The 16482-nt window shown below is 44.5% G+C and overlaps 1 protein-coding gene across 3 annotated transcripts in view; it reads right to left on the bottom strand.

Annotated features, from left to right (window-relative positions):
* The window catches only part of dync1h1 (dynein, cytoplasmic 1, heavy chain 1), a 43085-nt gene that overhangs the window by 7074 nt on the left and 19529 nt on the right, over positions 1 to 16482 (bottom strand). For 2 of the 3 annotated variants that reach the window (XM_088924824.1, XM_088924822.1), the window contains exons 35-64: positions 16056 to 16283; positions 15215 to 15445; positions 14482 to 14622; positions 13769 to 14002; positions 13206 to 13412; positions 12579 to 12700; positions 12152 to 12317; positions 11648 to 11811; positions 11079 to 11208; positions 10768 to 10901; positions 10355 to 10469; positions 9842 to 10003; positions 9396 to 9610; positions 8905 to 9109; positions 8404 to 8577; positions 7983 to 8102; positions 7406 to 7526; positions 6512 to 6707; positions 5202 to 5319; positions 4600 to 4815; positions 4114 to 4326; positions 3713 to 3840; positions 3078 to 3231; positions 2644 to 2790; positions 2115 to 2265; positions 1751 to 2004; positions 1409 to 1543; positions 1141 to 1235; positions 611 to 785; positions 185 to 260 (exon numbers count right to left, since the gene is read on the bottom strand). In XM_088924824.1, coding sequence (XP_088780950.1) covers positions 185 to 260; positions 611 to 785; positions 1141 to 1235; positions 1409 to 1543; positions 1751 to 2004; positions 2115 to 2265; positions 2644 to 2790; positions 3078 to 3231; positions 3713 to 3840; positions 4114 to 4326; positions 4600 to 4815; positions 5202 to 5319; positions 6512 to 6707; positions 7406 to 7526; positions 7983 to 8102; positions 8404 to 8577; positions 8905 to 9109; positions 9396 to 9610; positions 9842 to 10003; positions 10355 to 10469; positions 10768 to 10901; positions 11079 to 11208; positions 11648 to 11811; positions 12152 to 12317; positions 12579 to 12700; positions 13206 to 13412; positions 13769 to 14002; positions 14482 to 14622; positions 15215 to 15445; positions 16056 to 16283 — 4927 coding nt within the window. Of the gene's footprint in view, positions 1 to 184; positions 261 to 610; positions 786 to 1140; positions 1236 to 1408; positions 1544 to 1750; positions 2005 to 2114; positions 2266 to 2643; positions 2791 to 3077; positions 3232 to 3712; positions 3841 to 4113; positions 4327 to 4599; positions 4816 to 5201; positions 5320 to 5848; positions 6045 to 6511; positions 6708 to 7405; positions 7527 to 7982; positions 8103 to 8403; positions 8578 to 8904; positions 9110 to 9395; positions 9611 to 9841; positions 10004 to 10354; positions 10470 to 10767; positions 10902 to 11078; positions 11209 to 11647; positions 11812 to 12151; positions 12318 to 12578; positions 12701 to 13205; positions 13413 to 13768; positions 14003 to 14481; positions 14623 to 15214; positions 15446 to 16055; positions 16284 to 16482 lie in introns of all 3 variants that reach the window. The other variant, XM_088924823.1, reaches the window with a different exon arrangement.

A 16482-nucleotide genomic window follows, 5' to 3' on the forward strand; every position in this document is an offset into this window, starting at 1 on the left:
AGTGAAACCGTGCACAGTTTTTCATGTATAAAATGAACTCGCTGTGCCACTAGATGTTAATGTTTCTGCACTCAGTTCACGTACTGGAAACACAGAAAACCATACATATACAGATGTTAACACCAGCTATATCAATGAGCCAGAGTCGGGTTTAAATCAGCTGTGCAGCAGTGGGGACACTCACTGGATGTTTTTTCTTCAGTCCAGAGGTATGGTACCGACAGCTCTGGCGAGTTACTCTCCAGCCACATAAAGAATTGCTGAAACAAGAGGAAACAAAACAAAATGAGACATGAACCAGATGAACACCAGTGGAAACACTGAAGTGAATTAAAACCAGAGAACAGGAGGCACTTTGGTTTACACAGAGGGTTCTGGAGCATGTTACCCAGCCACATTGTTCCATAACTTGCCTTCCTTCCTTCAAAATGAGATTCTTGAACAAATAAGCTCCTAACAACCAAATGAGCTAGATGGGCTCAATCTCTGTGTTACGTGTTTAATGTTAACTTCAATCACACCTCGATTCAATAAGCCATGTAGTTAAATGGACAGGGAGATTAACTATGATGAGCCACTAATGTTGCAATGGCAAGGAGATTCTACTCACCTCGTCAGCCTCAACCTTGGAGACAATGTCCTTGAAGGCAGGCAGGCGGCTCAGTCTGATCATGCCCTCGGTCTGCTCAGTGCTCAGCCCTTTGACCTTTGGCAAGATGGTCCCAGTCAGCACAATCTCCTTCCCTCGCAGGAAATGCTGGAACTCGGGATCAAAAGAGGGTTCGCTGGAGGAAAAATATGAGCCATTGATTTCTGGAACATCAGCCTTGCATCTTCAATTCAATTAAAATATTAGATGCAGAGAGAAGTAATGCAGTCCTGTGGCCTCTGAGATTTTGGATAAGGCAACATGATTAGTTTATATTCTTCTTCAACAAGTAAGGAAAGAGGTTTTAGGAAGAGAGGAAAAAAGAAAAATAGATACTTCCTCTAAACTAAACTCATACCATGCAATTCATCAGTGTAGGCAAAACATTTTTTTTGTAAATTTATAGGAGTCACCAAAACATACTCTTCACTGTTACAGGCCTAGATGGCTAAGGTATTCCTCGAGTTGCTTAAGAACAAAGCTTTCTTTACCTGGTCATGCCTTTGAGATTGATCCTGGCCAGAAGCATGGCAAATGTGATGTGATCTTGGTGCAGCATACCTCTTGCCACTCTGTTGAAAGCAATCTGTGGAAGGAAACAAAAGTATGAGGGGCTCTAACAGAACTTGGACTCCCTGTGCATTTTCATACAGCAATATTAAGACTTCTATGATATTAGAATAAGTACTTGACTGCTATAAACAGGCATATATATACACCAGGCAGCAATGCAAGAGAGTGCTACATGCAGGTCTGTACCTGGAAGAGGTCCTTGGTGATGAGGGACAGGCGTTGCGTGTGGTCAGTCACACTCTTCAGGTTAGGGTTCTCATACAGCACAGTATGGTAGATATCCAGGAAGAGGTGCAAGGAGTACTGGTACAGGAAGTGGATCTGGAACAAGGAAACCACTGCAGTCACACCTTAAGCTCCAATGAAGAAACAGTAGAATCTGCACTAGTGTTTGTATTCTGACTTGCACAGCATCATTATTTTTGACCTAGTTACTCAACAGTGCACACAATTTGAAAATTTTACAGTTTATACGCATCCCACAGTTCTGACCCCAGAGGTACCTCCAGTGTCAGCCTGCTGTCCCACCTGGTTGAGAGCCTCCATGGTGAAGTAGATGCTGCTACAGGCAGTGGAGAGAGAGAGGTACTGCTGGGACACCGTCTCCACTTCCTGCATGACGATGTCCGTCTCCTCCACTTTGCGTGTCACCTCCGCCGCTTCCTTCTTCAGGTTTTCTAGCGTGGTAATGATGGTGTCGTCGTCCAGGATGCGCCCCTTCACCTCGTTCAAGGCCTGCAGCAGGGACTTCTCAAGCTGTCGCAGACGCAGCTGGAACTCGCCTGAGATGCAGCGCAAGGGGAGGACGTGAGCAGACTAGGCAGATACTGGCCACAACCCAGCACCCCGATCCGGGGAAGAACACTTTAAAATTTCTCAGCGCATGACCCACCCTGCAGCTTGAGGAGATCGGAGCGCTTCTCGTCCACATCGGGCCGCTCAGCCTTCAGCACCTCGTTCAGGCACTGGCTCTGCAAGCTGCTGCGCGTCACTGTGAAGTTCACGAAGGTCACACGAGAGCACAGGTCTGGGGGGAACTCCACCTGGAGACCAGAGAGAAACAAGCGTGTGTCAGTGTTGGAATGGCTTCAAAACGTACAGGCAGCCACATGTTGCAATGCAACTATGTGCATGTCCTACTAGGTCATTAAAATATATTCGCACAAAACCAATGCCAAAACGCATCGCATTGCAATGATCACTTTAAAGAAAAACTGCAAAATTGTGATAAATGTGTATGAAAAGCTGCATGACAGACGTTTTCTACTCCCATTCAATATCCAAATCTACAGTACAGTAGATAACTCATCATAACCACTTTCTCAGAAATGACTCATTACACAGTCAAATTAACAAGGACAATAAATAGAAAAGGTCGTATTGAACTCTTTCACACAGTGTTGAAAGAATGTATGCCTTACCGTTGGGTCTCGGGTGGAGAGGAAGATGACGAAGGATGGGGACAGGTCAATGTCCTGGTCTCCCAGCGTGATGAGGACTCGGCCACCAGTCCGGCGCACCTCCCGGTTTAGCACTGGGTTCAGAATGGGGTCATAGCTCTCCACATCCTGCCAGGAAACCAAACACAGTTCCACAACTAATGGCAAGGAGGGCTGAAATCACTTGTCTAAATGTCATACAGGGAAGTAAAGGGAATGAATATCTGTTGAGACATACACGACTTACATCCTTATACTTTGTTCTATAAATCTAGTTTTTAGTATCCCTATCCACAGTCACACTTAAGACCAATTATTATAGTGCTCAGTCATTCCTCTTCGAGTGTCATCTACAATAAACCTGGGCTACACATACTCCTCACTATTCTTTTGGTGCCACAGAAGGGCCTTCTCACCTGCACCAGAAGGGGGTTGCCGAATCGCAGCGCGCTCTCTAGGTTCTTCCTGAAGGCATCATCCAGGAAACTGGTCCTAGTGATCTTGCGGTCCTTGTATTCGTTCATGATGAACTCTGTGGCCTGTCCTGATGGGTCTATGATCAGAGGGTACCTAGATGGCAGAATGCAAGGTACGATGAGTTTTATTTATAGTACATCTAGAAAAGCTTTTTCTTATATTTCTATATATTTTAATTATACCCACCCAATATGGAATAGTCAATTTTGTGGGTTTTTTTTTTTATTTTGGCTTGCAGTGATGAGCACGGAAGAGAACAAAAAAGTGCAGGCAAACTACTCCAATCTACCCATCTCTGAGCTATTCCTTTAATACATTACAGGCAACACACCTCCACACCAGGTTCAGCTAACAGTATCACAAGCACCTGTGAGGCAACAAAGCCTGGAGGACTAATCTCACCCTACCCTTGGCAGCACTCGGACAGTTGTGCACTAGTGCCTGGGGACTCCTGGTTGCAGCCAGATAGTGACAGAGTCACATTTACCTAACTGGATCCTGTGACGGCCACGCTATAGAGCTCGACCTACACTTGGCGAGCCATTCAACACGTCTCAATCAGATGTGAACAGACCTGTTGAATCTCTTGAGCATGATTGCGTTCTCCGTGCAGAGGTCGTCAGCAGGCAGCGAGTTGGCTTGCCAGCGCAGACGCTCATCAGCATTAGACAAGTACTCGGTCCTTGCAATGTCTGTGCGGAACTAAAAAGCAAAAAAAGTTAAAATGATTAAAAGTGGGAAAATGACTTGAACAACAAAATGTACACCCAATCGTGGAATACATTAAAAGCCATTAATAAAATGGCTTATTGACCCATTAATAAAATCTTTGCAACTATGACTTTCTTCAGGTTTTAAAAGAAATGAAGATAATCAGATATTTTCACTACACTACAAATTAGCTTCAAATTTGATTTTGGCCCTGCAATACCTGAAAGGGGCCCTGTGTTTGTAGTGTCTGACAGATTGAGGTACCTGGATGTTGGCCTGCTGCAGGTGGTGTGACCAGGTGGTGAAGAGATTCTGGCGCATCTGCTGGTCAAAGTAGCCAGCATAAGCAATGAAGGCAGCAGACAGCAGGCAGTCTCCTGCAATGGTTGACATCTGGTTCTTGAAGGTCTCGCTTGTCTTCTCCCAGCGGTCTCGCTCAGCAGACAAACTCTTCAGTAAGGCTGTGCTGCGGTTCACCTGTGCAGGAGCAAGGGAAGCACATTACTACGAGCATGGAAAACTACTGCTTAACCCTTTCAATGTGACCGCAAAGCGAAATAACTAGTCTCTGAATGCTACCAGTAGAGCTGGCAAAAGCTGATCATGCTTAATGCAACGTTAATGTTTGGAAACCTTTACAGGCTATTGAAAGATCAAGTGTTAAAATGTGTTTAGTTGAGCAGAAAATGAAAATTTCTTTAGCTTGTAAAGGATAATTCAAATGGAGCAAGCTCAAGATCTCCACTGCACCTTGGCCTCGACGGCAGCCAGGTCAGCTTTGATGGCCTGTGCCTCCGAGATGAGCACGGCATACTCCTCCTTGTAGCGCGCGATGCTGGACTCCAGGTCGTGGATCATCTGCTCCACCTCCTCGGCCTTCGACTTGTTGTCCTTGGCATCATCCTCCAGCTTCTGCAGCTCATTGCGCAGGGGCTCCACACGCTTCAGCATGTCAGCATAGTTAAGCTGGAGACCAGAGAAACAGATGCTCACTGCCGAATAATTTACACATTTGCTTTTTACAATCTTCATTATGGGGAGAAAATTTTACTTCAGCTGACAAATCATAAAACAGCTTGGTTTTTACAGGCCGTGTGGTTCCCAGAAAGACCTGTGCCGCTTGTCTGGTCCAGTGTCCTCTCAATCTAGAAAACGGGCACATCAAAAAGCAACACAAACCCATACTGACTGTACTTCTGCAAACTCAGAGGAACTTCAGCACTATACAATGAGCAATGGGAGCATCTCTTCTCATAGCCCTCTATTCTCACTGTTCTAGAGTTCAGACCCACACATTAGGTATTTGAAGAAGACTTATTAGATGAGGAAACAGGTCAAGACAAGGTCCTCACCTGAGCTATAGCCCACTTCACCATAGGCCCGCAGGCCAGAGAGGCCCTGTTGACCAACTCGTAGTTGTAACTGGGGTTGGACATATAATTCTTCTTCATCTTTTCACGGATTGAATCACTGTTTGAATAGCACAAAAAGAGAACAAAAAAACTTGAAACTTGAAATTAGTTTTTATACTTCTTAAAGAAAACTTACATATGGACCAGTTGAGGAATCGTGTCTAAACATCTTAATGCACTTACCCAGAATTGTCAAACTAATGACAATCACTGCTAAGAAACAGGTAATAAAAAAAAGGGAAGGAACACTTTTTTTAAAAAGCATATCACCTTTCCTGGTACCATGAAGCTCAGAGTAGCCTGGATTACATTACCCTCTCTACCACCACACTAAATGTGTCTAGGCAGTGGAAACAAAACCTTAAAATTTCCCTTCACCAAACTACTTTACTGATGCACTCACTGCAAGTGCAGCTCTCTTAGTTTGGAACTGTAAGGTTTCCCTGCGAATGATCAAAATGCAGTATTTTAAAACACCTCCGGTGACCATGCAAACATCAATGCCATGCAACAGCCAATTAATAGCAAAGCAATGTTAAAAAGACTCTGTGGTGTCTGACAAACAAATGAAGGGAACAAAACAATACCTCATGTCTTCTGAAACAAAGTTGACTATGCTGGTGATGAAATTATCTCTGATAATAACTTGTCTGATCTTTTTCCAGTCACTAGTCTCCTCTCCCAGCAGGAGACAGATTGACTCTAAAGCCAGCTTTACAGCAGCAGGTGGGTTGGCCATGGCACGCACTTCAACAAGATGCTGCTTCTTAATAGAGCTCACAGCTAGGGAATGGGGGGGAAGAGAAATGGGATGGTGATTTAACAACATGCAGGAGAGGAGGGGGAGTGCAGCCACCACTTTGGAGGGCGAGAGAGAGAGAAACTTCAATTCACAGCCTGCAGGATTCAGTTGCTCGATGTGTCTTAGATTCAGTTTTTTTTCTTAGAACCTCATTAAAACTTGTTTTGGAATTGCATTTATCACATATACCACAAATGTAGGTTTAAGGCATCAATGGTTAAGTTTCAGAGTAAAGCCGCCACTGAATCAAATCCGATTAGCTATCCCCTCATTAAAGTATTGTAAAGAGATAAGAGATGTCACTCATGTTGTTGATAAAGACCATTTTTTCCTTTCCATTACTGCGAAGGGATAAAATAGTCACATAATACTCAGTAAATCCGCTGGCCATCGTTGAAGTTTCTCTTCTAACACCTTGGGGCAGCTGCTTTCACCCACTCTAATTCACCTGATCTCATCGGCAGAAAAGTTAACAATGGTGGGGATGAAGTTCTCCCTCATTATGATGGAGCGGATCTGTTTCCAGTCTGTGGTGCTCTCTCCCAGGAGCAGGCAGATGGACTCCAGAGCCAGCTTGACAGCGCCGGGCGGGTTGGCCATAGACCTCACCTCCACCAGGTGCTGCTTCTTAATGGATTTTACAGCTAACATCAGCCACCAGGGGGTGCCACAGTGCAGAGGAGAAGACACGCAAGAAAAGACAGCATTGAAAAGGTCAAGTCAGAAACCAGGAGCAGGAGGAAGAAAGTGAAAAATCAGTAAACAGATTAGAACATATGTACTCAGGTGAAAAGTTCAAGAAGTGAGAGTCACATAAAACCCCCAGAAACAAAACTACTGCTGCTCAGGGTCAGAGGACAACAGTTGCTTAGTTGCAGGAGTCAATAACAGCCCAAGTCTTTGTGTCATTGGATAAGAAAACTACACAGGGTAAACTCCCAAGTCTCAAGTGACCCAGTGCTAAGCAGAAGAACTGGAATGAACATTAATTCTGAAAAATAATTATGCAGTCCTGGAAATACGAAGATACGGTGCTGAACAGCAAAAAGGCAAACTGTAGTTCAAAACAAAGGGAGCTCACAGAGAATAATACACATTTCTCAAAACTTGGATTTTTTTAGAATGCATTACAGTTCTATTGTTCTGGTAAAGTAAAGGACATCACTTATAAAGCACTTTGACAGACAGCTCCATCATATTGTCTTCATTTAAAGATGACAAATGCAAAAGATGATAAACAAGGGCCCTAAGAGTGGTTCCTCTTCCGCGGGAAGCAAGTTGATAATTCAAAGATCGGTGCCAAAATTTGTATACAAATAGTTCTCCGGCTTGGCAGTCTTACCATTCTGAGCTTCTATCACAGCAGGCTCCACTTTGTCCAAGTCCTCCTTCACCCTCATCTGCTTGTCTTTAATGACTTCCTGCTGCTTGTAAACAGCCTCCTGAATTTCCTGACTCATAACCTACAAATCACAGCACACAAAGGTCATACATTATCTAGATTGTATTACTGACACTACAGAGTACATCACAGCTCAATGTCCCCAAACCTAAATCGTTGAAGCCTACTAAGAAATCAGGTGTGCAATCAGTCATAAGAACCATTACAAACGAGAGGCTACTTGGCCCATCTATCCAATCGGGTAGATGTCATCCTGATGTTGCTTCAGAGAAACCAGGATACTGACTAACATCACCAATGAGGTTTTAAAAATGTCTCTGGATGTTTCTCCCAGTTACAAAACTGCATAAATCTATATATTTTAATAAGCTATTTATACATTTTATTTAGTTAATAAAGGAAAGATAAAAAAATTGTGTAATATAAACCATGACATTATTCGCTAAACTTTTTTAAAGTTGTTGTTCTGCTTTGTTCACAGTGTGGATTAAAGGTGTGGGCTGTGTTTCAGCCTTACCTTTTTCTTCTCTGCCTCCTGCTGGTCTTTCACCATCTTCTTCAGCTTGTCATTGGCAGCAGCATTCTTTACCTCCAGCTCCTGGCTTTTAATCCTCAGATCCCTTCGGAGTTCCTCCACCTGCAGTGTCAGGACAGAAATGCCATAACTCATTGAGATGTACTCAGCCAGACTGAGAAACTGTTTGCTAGAATTTCCTTCCCATTGCTGTACAACTTGTATATAAACCTTCTGCCGAAAAAAAAATTTTAGCTTGACATGCAGCAATCTGCTAAATTAAGCTTGCATTCCCTGGACATCAGAACACGCTAGTACACAACAATTTACATTTTGTTCCCTACTCCCATTTCTTGCCAGTATTACCGATGTCATATGCGAGGTTCAAGAATAAGAAGGGTTCCTCATTGCATTGTGACATTACCTGGTCCACAGTCTCCTTGATCTTTCGCAGCCCAACGTTCAGGTGCATCTGCTGCTCTTCCAACTCGCTGCGCTTCTCGTTGAACAGGTTAGCGTAGTGATTGATGAAGTCCAGGTAGTGGCGAGGGGTGATGGCCATGGTGCGCCCGCCACGCTTTGCCAGGCGGTTATTGGCCTGAACGTTAGCAGAGAGAAGAGACAACAGGTTAGCCACATCTGTTGTCAGCTCAACAAAACTTAGCACCTGTTCTTATCACTGGCTTTCTAGAACAAAACCAATACTGAACTGAAAATTATGAGTTGTGTTTTGGGTCAAGTAATGATGTTATTTCACACCTTATAAAACAGGTCATGAAACCATTTTGGCTGTCCTTAAAATACCTCTCTGTATTGACTCCTAATATGAATGCCTTTAATACATTCATACCCTCAGCTACTGTCTTGCAGCCCTTATTCCTTTCCAAAAAGGTAACAGTGAACATCAAATCCAGTCGAAACTGACCTGGTGCAGAGTCTGATGCACAAACACGCAGCTGTTGACAATGGCCTCTCTGTGAGTGGGTGGCTGGGGTAGCTTGTCGTACACAATGGGCATGTAGTCTGGCACAACATAGTTGGGCTTCTCCAGGTCCATTTTGCTGGTGAACTCTTTGCCCACCTGGTACAAGGCTTCTGTAGACCAGTCTCCAAACCAGTTCAGCACACACCTAAGACGAATTAACAGTCAGATCTGAGGGAAAGTACTCTTATATAAAATGAGACCTAAAAAGAACCTAATATTAATTTTACAGTAAGTTCCCCCCCCCTTGGTTTTTACATTCCTTACAAGGTTTTCAGGTTTATTCTGATTTCATTAAAAAAAATCTATTGAAGTTTTATGTGATGTTTTGATCCTGTGCTGTGTGAAGAAAAGCAATGATGCATTCAAGATTGCATTAAAACCCTCCATTTGCCTGGCTCTGCCAGTGTCTTGCAGTGGTTGGCAGAGCTGACCTGTTGAAGAGGGCAGGGGAGGTGGCAGCACGGTCCTTCAGTCCCTCAGAGGAAGGGTTCATGGTGAACACCACATGCAGGTTCCTGATGACCTGGCTGGTGAACCACTTGTACAGTTCCTCGTGAGAGTCCAGCATCAGCCCTTCCTTCTGTGCCCCTTCCTTACACTGCGTCATCAACGTGGCATACTCATCTCCTTCAAACAGACCTGGCACCTGCACCACACGGGAATCACACAGCGAGGCACAGCTATGAAAAACTTTTATCCTTTGATTAAAGAGACATCGTGATCTATCAAAGCCCCACAGCTCTTGATTAACATGCAAAACTAATATGATAATAATATTAATACTGTTTTTGCGAAAGAGAACAGAGACTTCACAGCAGCTGAAACTGGAGATTATTCTTCAATTCTTTACAACAACAAAAAAACAGCTCTCACTGACCTCTCCGTTCGCCAGCAGAGTGTTCATACGCTCTAGGAATCCAGAGTCCAGCACGTTGGACTCATCCATAATGAAAGCGATCTTCTCGTTCTTACAACCAGAGCGCCTAAGTACTGTCCTCAAGTCCTCATCAAAGTCCTCACCTGTGTACTTCCTGTGAACCTGCACAAACACATGGTGTTAAAGCCCGCTACAGTGGACTCCGAACACATTCGTATGCATTAACATAACTTCTAATAAGTTTCATACCTGGAAAAAATGAACAACATAAAAAAGAAGAATAAATAAAAAAACAGGAACTGGTTAAAGATATGATCACATATCTTTAAAAGTAGCAAGTAATAGGTTTATTCCATGCTGAAAAGATGGAAAGGCCGTGAAGCCTTCTTCAGGTGTGCACTCTTTAAAAGTAGTACAAATTTAAATAAAGGAGAGCTCAAATGAGAGCAGGACAAATAATCTCATAGCTTCATCACCCATCAGAGTGCCCTGACAAACACAGTGACCCCTCACCTTGATCTGATAGACACTGAGGCCGTTCATCCAGGCCACGAAGCGCGACAGGGTGGTCTTCCCTGCTCCGCTGACTCCAATGAGCAGGAGGTGACCTTGAGGCTGGCGGAAAATTCTGGGAAATATGGAAACATTTTTAGAATAAAAGTAAACTTCTAAATAGCACCTTTAAAATCAAAATGGTCTTACAAGATGTAACAAACATTACAATTAATTAAATATCTGCAAACCGCAAACACAGAAGACAGGCTTCTCCAAAAACGTTTACTCCAAAAAAAAAAAAGGTTTTCAGACTAAATTTAAAAGAACACAATGTACCCAGGTTTCTTTTGGGCGCATAGGCAAAGCTGCAGGATTCAAGAAAACACTACCATTTCGCTAAACGTTAAGTGCAGATAACATTTTTCACCTACCGGTCAATTCTGAGGACGTGATCGAGGACTTCATTGAACAGCACCAGGGGTACATCCAGCTCCTCTTCATAGAACACTTTCAGACGTGCTTTGACATAGTCTCTCAGTTCTTCTTGATCCACTGGGACATAGTCCTAAAGAAGAAAAATCATGATAAATGCATATATATTGCAGTTTGACTTAAATATTTAGATGAGTCACAGTTGAGAGCCAAAGACCATCCCTCCTTTCCCCCTCAATCTGCTATAGCAAAAGTTTGCCTTCATCAAAGTTCTCTAAAAAACAAAACTACAAAACTTAGCTGAGAGTACCTTTGACAGCCAGTTGCTGTAGAGGATGGGCCTGTTCAAGGCTTTCTCTCGGTCAATGTTGGGGAAGTGTTTCAGAGCCACTGTGTCTATGTTTTCATCTGTCCAACGTCTCTCTTCATCTTCAACAAGCCTAAAGAACAAAACAGGTTACTCAGCTAACAGATAACTATTTCTTTAAGCAATGTTTATAAATTGTTTATATAATGTTTATATATTCTGAAAAAAAACATACATCAACTTAAAGTATAGTCAAAACATAGTCATGTTGGTTCAGATTTTGACATCGGCATAACTAATATCCAAAGCAACCTCTTGATTTTTTTAATTCTTAGTAAAGCATTTTGTAATTTAAATTTTACAATATTATAACATTCCTAAAGGCTTCAAAAACTGGATTCCTAGTACTTTGCGTTTTGCTTGGTAGGTATTACGAAGTGCACCATACATGACGTCCAGTACATCAGTTTTTCAGGCAGCAGTCCCTGCTTATATTAGGAAGAGGGTAGAGACAAGTAGGGGTCTCTACTTGTAATTCCCATGAGGAACCCCGAAGAAACAGCAGTACCCACCTGTCCTGGAAGAGGCGCAGTGCTTCGTGAGCCCAGATGCGGATCAGGCCCTCCACTGCCAATGTCTCCAGGGGCCTCAGGGCCTCAAAGATGCCCCTCACCCACCGCGTCATCTCTCGAGGGGAGTAGATGTAGTGGGGCTGGGTGTCTTGTGTGAAGCGCTCCTGGAACAAACCGCAAGAACAGGTTTCAGAAGATGCACAAAGCACTCGATTCACAAATTAGAGATACTGCTCCTGCAGCTTTCCCATAGAGAACTCAAAGTTCTGAGGTTTATATTTCTTGTAACAGAGAGCATGACATTCATGTTGCGCTCGTAAAAAAAACAACTAATTTTGTTCAAGCACCCTTCTGTGATCCGAAAGCAATGTGACATTGTTGATTGAGATCTTGAAGCTTTTCCACATGAGAGCTATCTCAGAGGAACAGTGATATGCTTGCCATGTGACGGCAGCAGTGAGAGGTCTGGAACATGTGGACAAACCATGCAGCTGAAGGGCTCACCTGTGACATCGTGTAGAACTCCACCATGGCTGCAGTGAGCGGCTCTGCGTACGTCCTCAGGGAGGGGATAAGTCTCAGCATGGCGCGATTAAATGTGCCGTAGATCTGGGTGAGCGAAGCCGGGCCGGGATAGTCCACATATACCACTGGGACATGACGCAGGAATCTGGGGACAACCCACAGAAGCGATTACTTCCACAAACCCTAGCTACATTGGCCCCACATGCGTAGAGTACACATACAAAATGCGTATTACACCTAAGTAGCCAAGAAAGCCACTTAATTCCCCCTCTATCAAAATGCATTTGTTGACAATTACAGGACTATCTGCAAGGAGTTTCTCTGAACTGCAAAAAGTAGCAGGAAAGTTCAATCTTGCAGCACTAACAGTTTCATTGGTTTATAAGAGGGTCTATTGTAAGGGTACCTGTGTGTAAGAGGCTTCCTGCCGGGATCTGTGGGGGGGTTACAGGCCCCGACAAACTGGATCCTCTCCAGCTTCACCCAGGTCTGGTCCGAGGTGCGGTAGAACCCGCCATGTTCCACCATCTGAAAAGGAAAAGCCAGGAAATATTAACCAAGGGTGGCAATCACAAATCGAAGTATGTTCCTACCACTTAAATCTTAGGCTTCCTACTATGTTCTTGGCAAAGATTAAAACTAATCAACACATTTAAGTGACGAAGACTACTTAGTTCACTAATCCAACAAATATATGGGCTTGCTGGTCTTCAAAAGGACACAAAGTAGGGGTCTCAACATTCACGAGGGTTTGGTATAGGGATCCACTGTGAATAACCAAATTTGCATGTAACAAATTCCATTATTCTGTCATGAAAAGCCAAGTGAGCATATAACCAACTCTACCCCTATACAGTTACATAATGTCCTATATAGTAAGCATGGTTGAAAGACACTGCAGATGTTAAGACTAGAAATATGAGCATTTTGAAATACATAGAGTTCGGAAATCAGCTTCAGAGCTCTGTGTTTCCTGGGTGCCCTCTGCAGAGGGAGCGGAGCGCTGTCGGTGGTGTCCCCAGCTCGCGCGTACCTGTCTGATGAAGGAGATGACTCTCTGTGTGCCGTACTTGTCCATGTCCGGCAGGTTGATTTCATCGCAGAACAGGACCAGCCACTTGCCGAGCTGCACGGGGGCCAGCACCACCCCGCTGGGCGTGCGCCGGTACTCGCAGTAGTGATCGAAGGTCTTCAGCAGCAGCTCCGGGGTGGTGGCACTGGAGAAGTTCAGGCCCACCACCTGCACAGATGGCAGCGATAGGATTTACAAAACTCTTCTGACATTACACTTTTCTCACCAAGGAGCACCTTACCATTATAAGAGCAATAGAAAACATCTTCATCTTGGTGAATCACATCAGGAGCTGTATTCACAATTATTTGAATTCTGTACGCAGTGCTTTTTGTCTGGGCTTTATGTAATTCTCCAAATATTAAGGAACAGGTTTCAGTTGCAACAGCTTGAATGAAATGGCTTACTGGAGTCTCTGTCATTCCAGGAGGACGACGACTCCTAAACAGTGATTAACCACGTCTCATATGGAGGTGGTGACGAGACCTACCGATCGTAAATGTCCACCCAGGCCCCAGCCTCACCTCCATGTCCGGCAGGGCGCGGAGAGCGCTGAAGAGGGTCATGGTTTTGCCGGAGCCGGGTGGGCCACACAGGACCAAGGGCTTGTGTTCAGCCAGCCAGGTGTAGAGCAGCGCCTCGTGGCGGACAGTGTCCAGTGTGGGCACCACCACATCTGGAGCCGCCACCTTGTGGGTCTCCACTTCAATCTGGGGCACCTTGCCTTGCCAGGACTGCCACTCTCCTGTGATGGACACCTACGCAACAGAGGGGAGAGGCGGGAGTGTTAAATCCAGGGTGGCCAAACCTCATCCGCAAGGTAGAGGGACTTCCAGCTAATGACATGGAAGAGTTAATTGTAAGAATTCTGTCCTGTGTGATCAAAAACACACCAGGCCAAGAATAACAAAGATGGACAACTCCAAGTCAGACAGGGATATTCAGGGCCTCAGAAATAGTGCTTGAATTGGTAGTTGTGAAAATGTTAACATTAACAATAATTTTGTCTACACATCAAATTAGAAGCACGTGAAACAAAAAAAAGATCAAAGACCAAAAAAAAAGGTCTAAACAGGACTGGAAAACAGGACTGAAGCACAACTCCATCCACTACTCAAGTCAGATGTTTAAATGCACCAAAAAAATGGAGCTAACTGCAATTCTACTAGAGAAGAACCATCTGGACGAAGGTGCACAGTGTATAAAACTGGACGGCAGAAAAGGGAGGGATATCCACCTCGTAATCGATGATGGGCACGTTGGGAGCAGAAGGCAAGGGGATGGTGGTGATGCGGCGGATGTATTCGCCCAGCTCTGCTCTCATCTTCAGCCTGCCGTCTCCAGAGAACGACCACAGGATGGCGTACACAAGGTACCTCTGCCAGCGAGGGAAGGGAAAGAATACAAATGGAAAGCAAGATAAGAAGAAGCAGGGGCGCTGCATTAAAACAGACTGATCAACTGTTGAACATGCAGGTAGCTTCCTCGGTATGGCCTGTTTAGATTAGATTAACTTTACTCTCCACTAAAAGTGGAAATTTGTCTTCAGTTCCCCCCCACCCCGTTACAAATAATACAATTAAAATACACAACATACAAGTCATCAGCAAACAAAAGAACAGATCAGACATAAAAAGCACACATGCACAGCTAAAATCAAAATGATCGTGATACAAATACCTGGTATGAACATACAAAATACCATAAAAACTTGCATTCAGTACTTGTAAGAAGTATAGGATTAAGGCCCTTTTAAACACATTTTTAACCGCTCTAGGGACCTTGAATCTTTAGCCCAATGAAACATCGCAAATTGAGGATTCAGCAGATGGGGAGGTGCTTTTTATTAATTTTTCTCATTTTATGCCACTGTCAAAATGTCCCCCCAACGGTTTTTGTGGCTTGGCAATCACCTTCCCTGCATTCTAGAAAGCTGCGTGTTCCACAAATGTGTGGAGAGCAGCACTAACCTGGATGTAGCGCTCGAGCTGGTCAATCTGCATGGGGAAGTCAGGGTGGTTGTTATTGTACAGCGCCACATTGCGGCAGGCCTGGTGCAGCATGGAGAACAGGGACCCCAGGCAGCGCAGCCGTGTGAAGTCCATGATGTGCTCCATCTTGGAGGCGTGCTCCAGCGCCTTGATCACGAGCCCCGTGGAGGTGAAGTATGGCTGAAGGATGGTGGCAGCGTCTCTCTGGATCTGCATTTCAGAGAGTAGACAATATAAGATAAGATTACTTTATTGGCCATATAAAATTTCTTGTATTAGAAATTCGTCTTTCGCATACCCCTTGCTCTCCATGAGACACACAGACAGGGAGAGAAGCTTGGGGTCAGAGCGCAGGGTCAGCCATTTATACGGCACCCCTGGAGCAGCTGGGGTTAAGGGCCTTGCTCAGGTGCCCAACAGAGTAGGATTCCTCTGCCAGCTGCAGGATACGAACCAGCAACCTTCCAGCCACAGGCGCTGATCCTTAGCCACAGAGCCACTGCCCCAATTTAAAGAATGGTATGATTTTAACTTGACCTATTTCAATGGTAAACAACATTTAGGTATTCCAATACATATGATTAATCAACAATTCTCTTACCAAGAAGAGAAACCACAGATTTCTGACAGAAGTCAGGCAGATTACAAGAGCAGTAACTGGTTATTTCACAGAGAAGAATATGCAATTCTTAATGGTTTCCCCAATTCCGAAAGGAGTCAAAAGCAACGGCGCTGCTGTATGGACAAACCAAGCGCTTGAGAAGCAGATCAGGGGTGCAGAGCTGTGCTGCTGCAAAGGCACCTGAGAAAGCACGGGTACCTGCAGCATGGGGGAGGCAGTCTCCTCGCTTTCATCCTCCACGCTCTTGCGCATGCGCTGCGCCTCGTCTTCTCCCTCATCCAGCGGGATGCTGCGCAGCCGTGCCAGGAAGTTGTTGAAGATCATGTCGGTACTGAGGACGTCCTCACTGAACCATACCATACCACAGCGCGACACTGTGGCCAGTGTGGCATACTTCAGGTCCTGTACCTCAAACATGATGCGCACCTGAGGCAGACAAAGACAGGAAACCGTTCCATTATATCATCCAGGTAGATGCTGCACATTGGTGGCGGTGGAGGGGAGTCCCCATTACCTGTAAAGCGCTTTGAGTGGAGTGTCCAGAAAAATGCTATATAAGTGTAAGCAATTATTATTATTATTATACTGCATACAGAAAACCTTTGTATGGAGATGGATTAACTTG

The sequence above is a fragment of the Atractosteus spatula genome, chromosome 9 (assembly GCF_055471065.1).
Source record: "Atractosteus spatula isolate fAtrSpa1 chromosome 9, fAtrSpa1.hap1, whole genome shotgun sequence".
NCBI lineage: Eukaryota > Metazoa > Chordata > Actinopteri > Semionotiformes > Lepisosteidae > Atractosteus > Atractosteus spatula.